The 12,170-nt window shown below is 40.0% G+C and overlaps 1 protein-coding gene across 14 annotated transcripts in view; it reads right to left on the bottom strand.

The window, feature by feature from the left end:
* The window catches only part of TJP1 (tight junction protein 1), a 302,786-nt gene that overhangs the window by 26,889 nt on the left and 263,727 nt on the right, over window positions 1-12,170 (bottom strand). For 8 of the 14 annotated variants that reach the window (XM_043523318.1, XM_043523317.1, XM_043523316.1 and 5 more), the window contains 6 exons: window positions 11,331-11,431; window positions 9,227-9,580; window positions 8,532-8,783; window positions 7,029-7,928; window positions 6,582-6,676; window positions 5,666-5,890 (listed from right to left, as the gene is read on the bottom strand). In XM_043523318.1, coding sequence (XP_043379253.1) covers window positions 5,666-5,890; window positions 6,582-6,676; window positions 7,029-7,928; window positions 8,532-8,783; window positions 9,227-9,580; window positions 11,331-11,431 — 1,927 coding nt within the window. The remainder of the gene's footprint in view (window positions 1-5,665; window positions 5,891-6,581; window positions 6,677-7,028; window positions 7,929-8,531; window positions 8,784-9,226; window positions 9,581-11,330; window positions 11,432-12,170) is intronic. The other 6 variants (XM_043523323.1, XM_043523322.1, XM_043523321.1 and 3 more) reach the window with 1 other exon arrangement.

Consider the following 12,170-nt stretch of genomic DNA (forward strand, 5'->3'; position numbering starts at 1 on the left):
TACCTTGCATAATGACTTAGCCACTCCCAGTCTCTATTCAAGCCTAAGTTAATTGTATCCAATTTGCAAATGAATTCCAATTCAGCAGTCTCTCGCTGGACTCTGGTTTTGAAGTTTTTCTGTTGTAATATCGCAACTTTCATGTCTGTAATCGTGTGACCAGAGAGATTGAAGTGTTCTCTGACTGGTTTATGAATGTTATAATTCTTGACATCTGATCTGTGTCCATTTATTCTTTTACGTAGAGACTGTCCGGTCTGACCAATGTACATGGCAGAGGGGCATTGCTGGCACATGATGGCATCTATCACATTGGTAGATGTGCAGGTGAACGAGCCTCTGTAGTGTGGCTGATGTGATTAGGCCCTATGATGGTGTCCCCTGAATGATATGTGGACACAGTTGGCAACAGGCTTTGTTGCAAGGATAGGTTCCTGGGTTAGTGGTTCTGTTGTGTGGTGTGTGGTTGCTGGTGAGTATTTGCTTCAAGGTTGGGGGGCTGTCTGTAAGCAAGGACTGGCCTGTCTCCCAAGAGAAGGTCGGGGGGGGGATAGGAAAAAACAAGGGGAAATAGGTTACCTTGCATAATGACTTAGTATTCTGTCTGCTACCCAAGATCCATAAACCTGGAAATCCTGGACATCCCATCATCTCAGGCATTGGCACGCTGACAGCAGGATTGTCTGGCTATGTAGATTCCTTCCTCAGGCCCTACGCTACGAGCACTTCCACCTATCTTTGAGACATCACTGACTTCCTGAGGAAACTACAATCCATCGGTGATCTTCCTGAAAACACCATCCTGGCCACTATGGATATAGAACCCCTCTACACCAACATTCCACACAAAGATGGACTACAAGCCGTCAGGAACAGTATCCCCAATAATGTCACGGCAGACCTGATGGCTGAACTTTGTGACTTTGTCCTCCCCCACAACTATTTCACATTTGGGGACAATGTATACCTTCAAATCAGCGGCACTGCTATGGGTACGCGCATGGCCCCACAGTAAGCCAACATTTTTATGGCTGACTTAGAACAGCACTTCCTCAGCTCTCGTCCCCTAATGCCCCTACTCTACTTGCGCTACATTGATGATATCTTCATCATCTGGACCCATGGAAAAGAAGCCCTTGAGGAATTCCATCATGATTTCAACAATTTCCATCCCACCATCAACCTCAGCCTGGACCAGTCCACACAAGAGATCCACTTCTTGGACACTATGGTGCTAATAAGCGATGGTCACATAAACACCACCCTATACTGGAAACCTACTGACCGCTATTCCTACCTACATGCCTCCAGCTTTCATCCAGACCATACCACACGATCCATTGTCTACAGCCAAGCTTGACGATACAACCGCATTTGCTTCAATCCCTCAGACAGAGACAAACACCTACAAGATCTCTATCAAGCGTTCTTACAACTACAGTACCCACCTGCTGAAGTGAAGAAACAGATTGACAGAGCCAGAAGAGTACCCAGAAGTTACCTACTACAGGACAGGCCCAACAAAGAAAATAACAGAACGCCACTAGCCATCACCTTCAGCCCCCAACTAAAACCTCTCCAACGCATCATCAAGGATCTACAACCTATCCTGAAGGACAACCGATCACTCTCACAGATCTTGGGAGACAGGCCAGTCCTTGCTTACAGACAGCCCCCCAACCTTGAAGCAAATACTCACCAGCAACCACACACCACACAACAGAACCACTAACCCAGGAACCTATCCTTGCAACAAAGCCTGTTGCCAACTGTGTCCACATATCTATTCAGGGGACACCATCATAGGGCCTAATCACATCAGCCACACTACAGAGGCTCGTTCACCTGCACATCTACCAATGTGATAGATGCCATCATGTGCCAGCAATGCCCCTCTGCCATGTACATTGGTCAGACCGGACAGTCTCTACGTAAAAGAATAAATGGACACAGATCAGATGTCAAGAATTATAACATTCATAAACCAGTCAGAGAACACTTCAATCTCTCTGGTCACACGATTACAGACATGAAAGTTGCGATATTACAACAGAAAAACTTCAAAACCAGAGTCCAGCGAGAGACTGCTGAATTGGAATTCATTTGCAAATTGGATACAATTAACTTAGGCTTGAATAGAGACTGGGAGTGGATGAGTCACTACACAAAGTAAAACTATTTCCCCATATTTATTCCCTCCCCTCCATCCCCCACTGTTCCTCAGATGTCCTTGTCAACTGCTGGAAATGGCCCACCCTGATTATCACTACAACAGGTCCCCCCCACTCTCCTGCTGGTAATAGCTCACCTTAAGTGATCACTCTGGTTACAGTGTGTATGGTAACACCCATTGTTTCATGTTCTCTATGTATATAAATCTCCCCACTGTATTTTCCACTGAATGCATCCGATGAAGTGAGCTGTAGCTCACGAAAGCTTATGCTCAAATAAATTGGTTAGTCTCTAAGGTGCCACAAGTACTCCTTTTCTTTTTGCGAATACAGACTAACATGGCTGCTACTCTGAAACTTAATTCATTGAAGATCTGATGTGCTCAGTGTTGACAGACACTTATACAGAAGGTCTAGATTTTTAATCAATAAAGGTCAGTAAACAGATTTCACTGTACACACACAAACCAATAAAATATTTTCATTGATAATAATCAAAATTTACAGAGCAGCAAAGAAAAGTGATTCTTGAGAATTTATCAGAGTTTGAATTAAGGATAATTAGTTTGTGTATTTTGACCTGTAATGCTGACAGTTTTGTTTTAGTGGTTATAAAGATTTAACTTTTTGAATCTCAACCTCTATGCCATTAAATAATTGTCTGACCTCCCCATAATTTCTCCCAACTATGAAAATTTAAATTGATAAAAATTGAAAAAACCCTTAAAAGTAAGCATTGATATGCACTGAAATTATAAAAAAGTAAAAATCAAAGTCTAGCAAGCCTGCTTATATAAATTGCAAAATATCAACAACTTTTTAAGTTAACCGATGAATATTTGAGATTTGTTTTAGTAGCGTTACCTACATCTTTTTTTAAAAAAAGAATTGATTCCTCAAAAACAAGATATATGGATTACTCAAAAACAAGAGGTTGCAGACCTGTAAACAATTTCCCATCATCATCATCACCAATTAGCCCCACATTTATTTTTGGAAAAATAATGACATATACGGAGTTGTGACCAACGCATGAATATTTTGGAGAAAGTTACCAACCAAGCCTCAGAGCATGGTCTAGAAATTGGCTGAGTAAGAGGGAACACTCATTAAAACAAAAACCTCTAACTTGCGAACAGTATCTTATGTGCACACATACACACAAAGGCATGTCTTAAGAGTCAGTACTAGGAAGTATATTGTCTAATTCATTTCCTTGCTTTTCTAGCTTACTGTCTCCATCAATTTTCCACTCTTCCTGGTATGTTTTCTTATATTCTTTCCCATGTGTATCCCTTTCTTGGTCTTCTAATGGTTACTACTCTTCCACAAGAGAGAGCAGCTTTCTCTATCATTTCTGAATACTCAAGCTGTCTCACAGTCCCATACATGGCAACACTACTTTTCTTTGTAGCCGTTTTATGTCACTTTCCTGTATATTGAGGCCTGAAGTTACCCTCAACTACACACACAGAAAAACAAATATCCCAGAACTACCACCAAAGAATGGAAATGTCATGGGACACATTCAGGTGTGAAGCAGAAGTGAAAATGGTCCCCTTTTCAGTGCCCTGCTCAGTTGCCAGCTGCTCTGGGGCACCTAATTTGAATTCTGAGCCATTAAACAGATGCGTTTATTCATCATGCTCTTCCAGTTCACGAAGACATTGCTATTTTGAACTTTCAGATGTGCATACATATTTTAGTATGCTCAGCAAGTAAGTTACAGTAAAGCCATTTATAAGGAGGATAAACATATTGCTGTTTGCATTAGTATAGTTCTTTTCATTATGGATAATAAAAACCTTTACAAATATTAATTAAAACTTACAGAACCTCCTTGAGGTATCACCACTGCCAGCCACTGTTCCTCAGGGTTTTGCTGTATGGTGATGGAATCACTTGCTCAGGGCGTACACTCCAAGGGGCAAGAAAATCCCCAGTTTTGCTTTGACAGCACAAGGCTGAAAGCCCTAGTAGACTTCTGGGGGCCAGCTGAGCTGTTTAGGTCACTTCTTATAATGTCTGGAAACAAAGAAAGGAACTCCTTTCCTCTACCAAGAACTGGTAGGTGGTTGAAGTCCGTTTCTTTCTTTCAGAAGATATAGGGTAGGATGAAAAATAAGGGGATTCACAGCTACCTGGGAAGCAAAGATCATGGGTCACTGAACACATTCCTCTCCTCCTTTAGTATCATGTGGGAGGAGCAAACAAAGTAGATCATTGCAGATCTCCTACCTAGACAAGTAGCCAGCTAGTAACTAGATGATTCATACCATTCAGTAAGATTTTTCCTTTTTTGCTTTGTATAATATACTTGGTTGACTTTTGCAATTTTAGGTTCTCCTCTCCCCCCACCTTTAAAAGATATCATGCAGCAAATTCAGTAAATCATTTGGAATTTTATGTATCAAGCCTCAACTCATGGACTGCTGTTTTCCCACAAATTCTTGTTCTTTCCCTGATAATGTACCTACACTATCTTACACTCTGTAATTTTATCTAACATGGAACTTTAGAACGATCCCAGCACTAGACCAACGGTGGGTGAATTCACTATTGAGATATTTCCCTAAAATCCCTCAGCACACACAAAACCTGTGAAAAAGGTATCATTTTCAAATGGAGAAAGTGAAGGTCAGAGAGGTGAAGTGTCAGAGTTAGGAATAAAATCCAGGTTGCCCTGACTCAGTCCACTACTCCAGACACTGGAGCTCACAATAAGGTAAATGGGTAGAACAAGTGACTAGGAACCAGACATCCTAAACTACTGAAAGAGCTTGGGAAAGCCTACTGACTACCTGGTGAAGTTCTCAATTAAAAAACAGAAAAAGTAGTAAAAATGTGTGTGCGCGCACACATACACACACACACACACCCCCCACCATATGTGAGCTAAATTTGTGTTGGAGCTTTCATACAGTTTCTGTACAAATGTTCCAAATCAAAGAAGTCATCCAATACAGGAAAAAGATGTTTCCATCTACAGAGAAAGACATCTAGCATCATCACATCCAAAACGTGTAATGAAGTTGCTCTAGTCTTACTAAACATCTTATGGCTGATTTGTTTAAGTTTGTGCCTGCAGAACAAAGTTACTTAGAACTGCAATGGAGTTTGAACCTCTTTTCTGGAAGATATTTAATTGCTCAGCATACCTTACGCTAAGAGAAAAACTCTCTACATTGCACTGCATGTGGGTCTAAGGGCCAGTAAAATAAATTGTTCAGCTCCAGAAGTCTCTATATTTCATTAAATTCAGCCAAGACACAAATTCAATAATTTTATGTTTTCAGACTAACTTCAAACAAATAAATGTTCTTGACACTAAAACGGTCTTTTTTGTTACACAAAAGCTATGCTTTTTAATCAGGTACCTAGACATCTATCTTGGTGGTTATAGAAATTCATACATAGTAAGTTCAGATTTACTCCTAAATTCCACCTCACTTTAGAAACAAATGAATAAGACAAGATAAAATGAAAGATCTTACTTAGAATAGTTAGTAAAGTTCAGTTGATTCTGAGGATGTACTGGCTTAGCAGGCTCAGGGTGATGGCTGGCAGGAACCTGTGTAGAGGGCTTATTTTCAAAACTTCTGCGATCAAAGTATGAAAGCTGCTTTCGATAGTACTCTTCATCTTCCTCAGGATCATAGTGATTTGAACGTACTATGTCTTCAGATGGCTTCACTTGAGGTCTCTGCGGTTCTGGGGCCCTAAACGGCGATGATGATGATGATGATGATAATAATAATAAATTAATAATGCTTTGCTTTCTTGTTTGTTTGGATTTTTTTTAGCAGTTGTTTGTATTCTAATTAGAGTTCCGCATCCCAAATGCTTCTTCTGGGTAACCACAATGCAATTTAAAAATAACTCTCCTACAACCACACAGAAATATATTACAACTGCTTCTCAAATAAAACACTCATCATTTGCATAAACAGAATTGCATTTAGTTGGCAAGACATGGAGGCTTACATATGACTAAACAGTGGACTGAGAGCACAACCTTTCAGCCTTTAACATATACTGTATTGAGATTAGTTAGCTACGGAGGTTGTATCACAGTAAAAATCCCTTACCACCTTTCCTTCGACTTTACCCATTTCTAAATTATCTAGACTAAATATTAAAAAGGTCTCCAACTTGCTGCTGTCTTTTCTTATGCCATAATTATTTCTTAAAAGGATCTGAGGAAAATGGCACAGTGAAGTTCACTCAATCTTGCATCAGAGAACCCTTTAAGACAAGTGTCTTGGCAGCCTCTATTACAGATATGACACACTGATATAACACTTCTACTGTAATTTTAAATACACAAGCAGAAATATCTCACCATTGAAATATCTACTCTTTTACTATTAGATTACATATTTGTGTGTTAATGAGAAATGGTACATTTACCTGTAAATTGTTTTGTCATGTTCATACTGATTTTGAGAGGTTGGTTTGGAACCACTCACTGTGGCAATGGTAGGTTTAGGTGCTAGTTCTGGAGGCTGTAAAAAAATCAGACACGTAGATTTACATCATGACATTCCTATATTTAGAAAGTCTCCATGGTATTCTTTTAAAAGAAAACCACGTGATTCAAAGTATCAAAACCTGAAGAAAGTGTGCATTTAGGGTAGCAAATTCCCCTAAATAAAACCTTCCACTTCCTGTTTTTAAACATACAGTATACTGAAGTTAGGTAGCTAAGAAGGTAGTACAACAAAGAAAGAACTCCCTCTCTTTATATATAGAAAGACTTTACTGATTCTGGTACAACCTCCTTTGCTACCTAATTTCAGTATACCATCAGTTTAACAACAGGAAGTGGAAGCTTATTTATACGTATAAATTATTTACCTTGACAGCTGGTGTATCATTAGGATCCTTGATTTTTTCCACCGATGCTGATCTTTTGTTTTCAAACATCTTAACTCTAGTTAGCACTGATTGTGGTTTCATGGCAGGATCTTCTTCTTCCTCTGTTAGAGTTGGTGATGTAGGCAGTGGTTTACTGTTGAAAGGCAATACTTCCGGTTTGGTTTGTGATGAAGCGGGGGGAGGAGTAGGAGGCACACCTGCCGTGCTATGAGAAGGCTCATACTGTCCTGCTTTAGCATTAAATCCTTGTGGAGGGCCTTGTTCATAGCCCCTCACATGTGGATCGAAGTACTGCTTAGGTTCAGGAGACTTAGATATTGCTGAAGGGTATGTCTCAGCTTCTGGTTTATATCTACTATGAATATCATATCCAGCAGCGGGCTGCTCTTCATACCTCAGTTGTGGTAGACCGAAGTTTTTAGGTGCAGGTTCATAGCGAGGCCTGCTGTCATAAACCATTGGAGGTGGTTCTTCAAAGCGAGGTTGTGCTGGGTAGTAGCTGCGTTCTGTGCTCTCGTCTGCATTTTGTCTGGGGTTAAAGTCCCTAGGAGGTTGGTTATCATAAGGTGGTCTCGGCTGGTAGGGCTGTTTTTCATCATAATATGCCCAGTGGTCCTCATAGGGAGGTATATGGTCATCATAATGTAGACGAGGGTCATAACCATGGGAAAACTGATCTACATAGTTCGTAGAATCATACCTATATGTTGATGGCTCATACTCTCTACTGGGTTGTTTCTCTGCATACTGAACCTGGGATTCATAGATCACATTTGTCTCTCTCTCCTGTCTCTGTACTGGATGATTAACTGCTGGTTGTTTCAAGACATAGTTCTGTCTTGGTGCCTCCTCGCTAATGTATGGATCCTTTTTGTATACCTGTAGAAAGAGGAGGTCTCATGTGTAACATGAAAAAAGTGATTGTGCCTAAGTTTATTTAAAGTGCTACACTGCAAGCAGAAGTAGATAAAACTAGTTTAGGGGTTTATTTAAATTACAGGGAAAAGCAGTCTATTTTTTTAAGAATGAATTTTTCCAAACATTAAAATTAATTCCCACATTTGTATTCATACCCTGATCTACTCATTTTATAATTATCTGTTTCCATTTAGTATACTGGAAACCATAAGGCATGAGACAAGTTTAGCATCATTTTGAGGACAACACAGGTTTTTGACAAAGGCTCATTAATGAACAGCATAGAATGTTGACAATTTAAATCAAATATGCAAACAAAAAGAAAACCAATCAGACAAAGCAACTTTCATTTAAAATTTCTTGTTTTCTAGAAAAAACAGATGTACAATTTGAAGCCATGCAAACAAAAAATAGGATGATTCTTAGCAATTTAGATGCGCTGTTGTATAGTTCATGAACCCTCAGAAAAATCAAAAGGAATCCTCCAATAAGGAGCAAAAAAACCCAGTCATGTGCTAGCTTGATGTATAGCAGCAAATTAGTGCAATGATGCAGCACAGGTACCTTTGCTGGATCTATATGCGGTGATAAGGATGATGGCTCTTGATCTCTTAGATTTATGTGAACTCCCTCAGTGCTTGGTGTTCTTAAGGGGCCAGCTTGTAGTTGAAAAGAGTTGTAAGGAGCTGAGGTGGGCTCCTCCATTCTGACATTAGTTAAGTTTACATTAGGATTAACAGCAGAAGGTGATGAGGTTGCAGGGTTTGTTTCAGGCGACGGGGAAAGGTAAGGGCCTGCAGGTGAGGCTTCTGCTTTCTGTGAAGTGTTTAAAATATTTTAAATATAGTGCTCCTGTATAATGCTATGACTTTAGTATTATTTTTAATATAGACTGGAATGTTTCGATCAAACACATCTACTACATGTATAGTTGTTTAAAGAGCACTGATAGAAAGTATCAGGCACTAGCACTTTTCAGCAGTTTTAGAAATTCATTATATCACTTTTTACAAAATGAAGCAGATATCTGAATATATAAAATAGACTAGAACGTCAGATATTTTCACATCAAAATAAATCACAGCCTCTTTATATGAACCCCCCCCCCAAAAAATTCTCTAATCCATTGTGGCATTATTATTGGCAGCTTCTGGTGCGCACTCACAATATTGCTAAGGACTGTACACAAAAGTCCCTGCTCCAAAGAGCTTACACGCTAAGGAGAATACCGCCTATCAAAGTGTAAAGTTGTTGCTTACCGGTTGAGAGGCAGCTGTTTTAAATCCTGGAGAGTCTATTCTATGATTTGGCTGGGTCTGAGCTTGCGGTGCATAAGGAGGATATGTTTGACTTTCATGATGCATTCCAGAGGAATCCTCTCTTACAGGTTCAGAGGACCGTGTAATAGCAGATTCAGGAGGAGTCCCAACTTCATCATTGAGAGTTTCATCAAGTTCTTGATCAGTGTAGGCACCCCCTTCTGTATCTGTGTCATCATAGTCTGAAGTGTGTCTACTATCTGTGCTGTACATGGAATATTCACTACCTGGAGCTGACAGGTAGGAAAGGCGATCATCATGTAAGTCAAGGTCATCACTTGTAGCACCATCTGCCTGTGTCAAACAAAATTAAATTAAGATCTTTAATCATTTTCAAAGGATGCCCTTCACCTTTCATGGGAAACTGGGGAGGTTATTTTCTTGCAGAGAACTAAAAATACATGTAAATTCAACATACTGTATATGTATCTGCTTCCAATTTGTGATGGGAAGTTAAAAATCCGGGTTCTTTAAAGTGATTAAGGGTCTGATTTTCAGATGTGCTGAACAATTCAATAGGAGCTGTAGGTGCTCAACAACTCTGAACACCTCTGTAAAATCAAGCCATTATTGTTGGAGGATATCATATAAAATGCTCTGAGAGTACGAGTCTGTAGTTTTCCTATCTCCATTGCTCCTCTATTTCAGTATCTGCTGGCTGTCCAGCTGCTACACACATTCACTTCCCAGTCCCATGGGATCAACCAGAATGGGGCAGGGAAAGGGGCAGCATATAGGGGGATCAGAGATGCTCTTCCTCCGTCTGCCCCCTCCAGCAATGGTGCTGTGGGATAAGTGGCATTAGCCATTGCATGCAACTGGAATTGCTGTGCTCCCATTGCCCCCACCTACATCTCATATGCCTGGTTAGAACCATTCTCTGAGGGTATGTCTTCACTGCAATTAGACATGTGGCTGGCATGTGCCAGCTCACTCGGGTTCATGGAGCTCAGACTAAGGGCTATTTAACTGTTCAGGCTACAGTCTGAGTTCTGGGACCCTTTCACCACACAGGGTCCCAGAACCTGGACTTCCACCCAAGGAATGTCTACACCACAGTTAGCCCCTTAGTCCAAACCCCATGAGTCTGAGTCAGCTGGCACAGGCCAGCCACAGGTGTCTGAGTCAGCTGGCACAGGCCAGCCACAGGTGTCTAACTGCAGTATCACCACCACCACATCCAGACTACTAGTTTGAATTTTAGGCACATCAGAGATTAAGAGTAATTCTACTTGACAGCTGTTTAGTGGCCTACCCAAAATGAGTCAATCATCTCTACTCGTTCTTCAGTGCCTATCTGATGTTGGCACTCTTCTTGACAGAAAAATGACCAATGATAACTGAACTATCTTCTCCTACTAAGCAACAGGGTTAGGGTATTTTAGTGGGGGCAGTGAACCTTACAATGCAATTGCCTGTGCTGTATGTTAAGGCCACAAGGAACCATCAAGCTCTAATCTGACCTCCTTTATAAACATAGCCCATAGAATTTCTCCCATTAAGTCTTGCATTTAGCCCATAATTTCTGGTTGAGCTAGTGTGTATCTTTTACAAAGCCACTAATCCTGACAGATTTCAAATGACAGATAATCCAACACCTTTTTGTAAGTGATTTCCGTGGGCAAATAACCTTGGTCACAAGGACAAAAAGCTTAGTTAAGTCTCTATTTTTATCTTGGTAGAAATCAGTGTAGAGTAGTACGCAATTGTCAACTGAGTCAGTTGATTCCTTTAGACCTGGAAGTGATAGGCAGAACTTGAAAAAAAAAATTTCATTCCAGGAGAAAACCCAGTTGTCTTGAAAGCACAACTGAGAGGAACGGAAGAGAGAGAGATGTAAAACTACAGTGGTGACCACTAAGAGCAGCAATATCACCAGGATTGTTTTTAAGCCTCAAAGATCCACCCCTCCCCACAGTTACTTTACAACAATCTTGATATGATCATGAAAAAGGGAAAGAAAGACTGCTCACTACTGTATTGTATAAGAGCAGTCATGGTTTTATAATTTCTGCTCAAACAAAGGGAAAGTGACATTTCTTACCTTTCCTTCTGAAACCCACACCAACTGGTTCTGTTGCTGCTGAATTGCTTCCTTTAGTGCTCCATACCAGCCATCATTCATTGAATTCAAGTTGATGGTAGCTAAAAATAAAATGGGATTAATATGACTTCTTATATAACATTTATTTTTCATTTGGAGAAAGTTCTGGACTACCACCAAATGCAATGTGAATTGTGAGTTTAAATAACTCTTGGGGCACTTTGTATACACACATTTATTTATGTCTCCCTTTTATATAAAGTAGTGTGAGGCATTTTATCACAGTTAACAATGAGAGCTGAGTTCAAACACAATTTTACTCTAAAAGAAACTATTAATGTGGCATCTTCTTCCTTAAAATACTTTCCTCTTGTGTTCAGAGTCCTATCTGCTTCCTTTAGATTTCACAGTAAGTTTCTGCTGATTTTTACTCCTGTTGGCCTTGCCAAGCTAACACAGCTACGAGAAAGTGAGGTGGCTTAGATTCCTACCTGTGCTTCAGCAGGACAGATCTTTACTAAATTCCACCTATCTGAGACTATACAAATACAGCAGATGTAATCTGGTCTGTAAAACTCATATTACTGGTGATGACATACAAGGAAGAAAGAATCTAGCTTGATTGAGACTGATTTTGCTTACAGGGCTGGCAATTAAACTTTTTTTTAATTAGCAAAACTGATCATATTTGATTCAGGAATCAAATATAGAAAACTGCAGCATTTTTACAGTCGCTTTCAAAGCGGAACCATGTGTTAAACCACCACAGGTCTCCCAACTGTTAAAACCACTCTTTGTTACTATGGGGCAACAGATAAGTCTGAAAGTGAATTAGGACCA

The sequence above is a fragment of the Chelonia mydas genome, chromosome 10, assembly GCF_015237465.2.
Source record: "Chelonia mydas isolate rCheMyd1 chromosome 10, rCheMyd1.pri.v2, whole genome shotgun sequence".
Classification (NCBI taxonomy): domain Eukaryota; kingdom Metazoa; phylum Chordata; order Testudines; family Cheloniidae; genus Chelonia; species Chelonia mydas.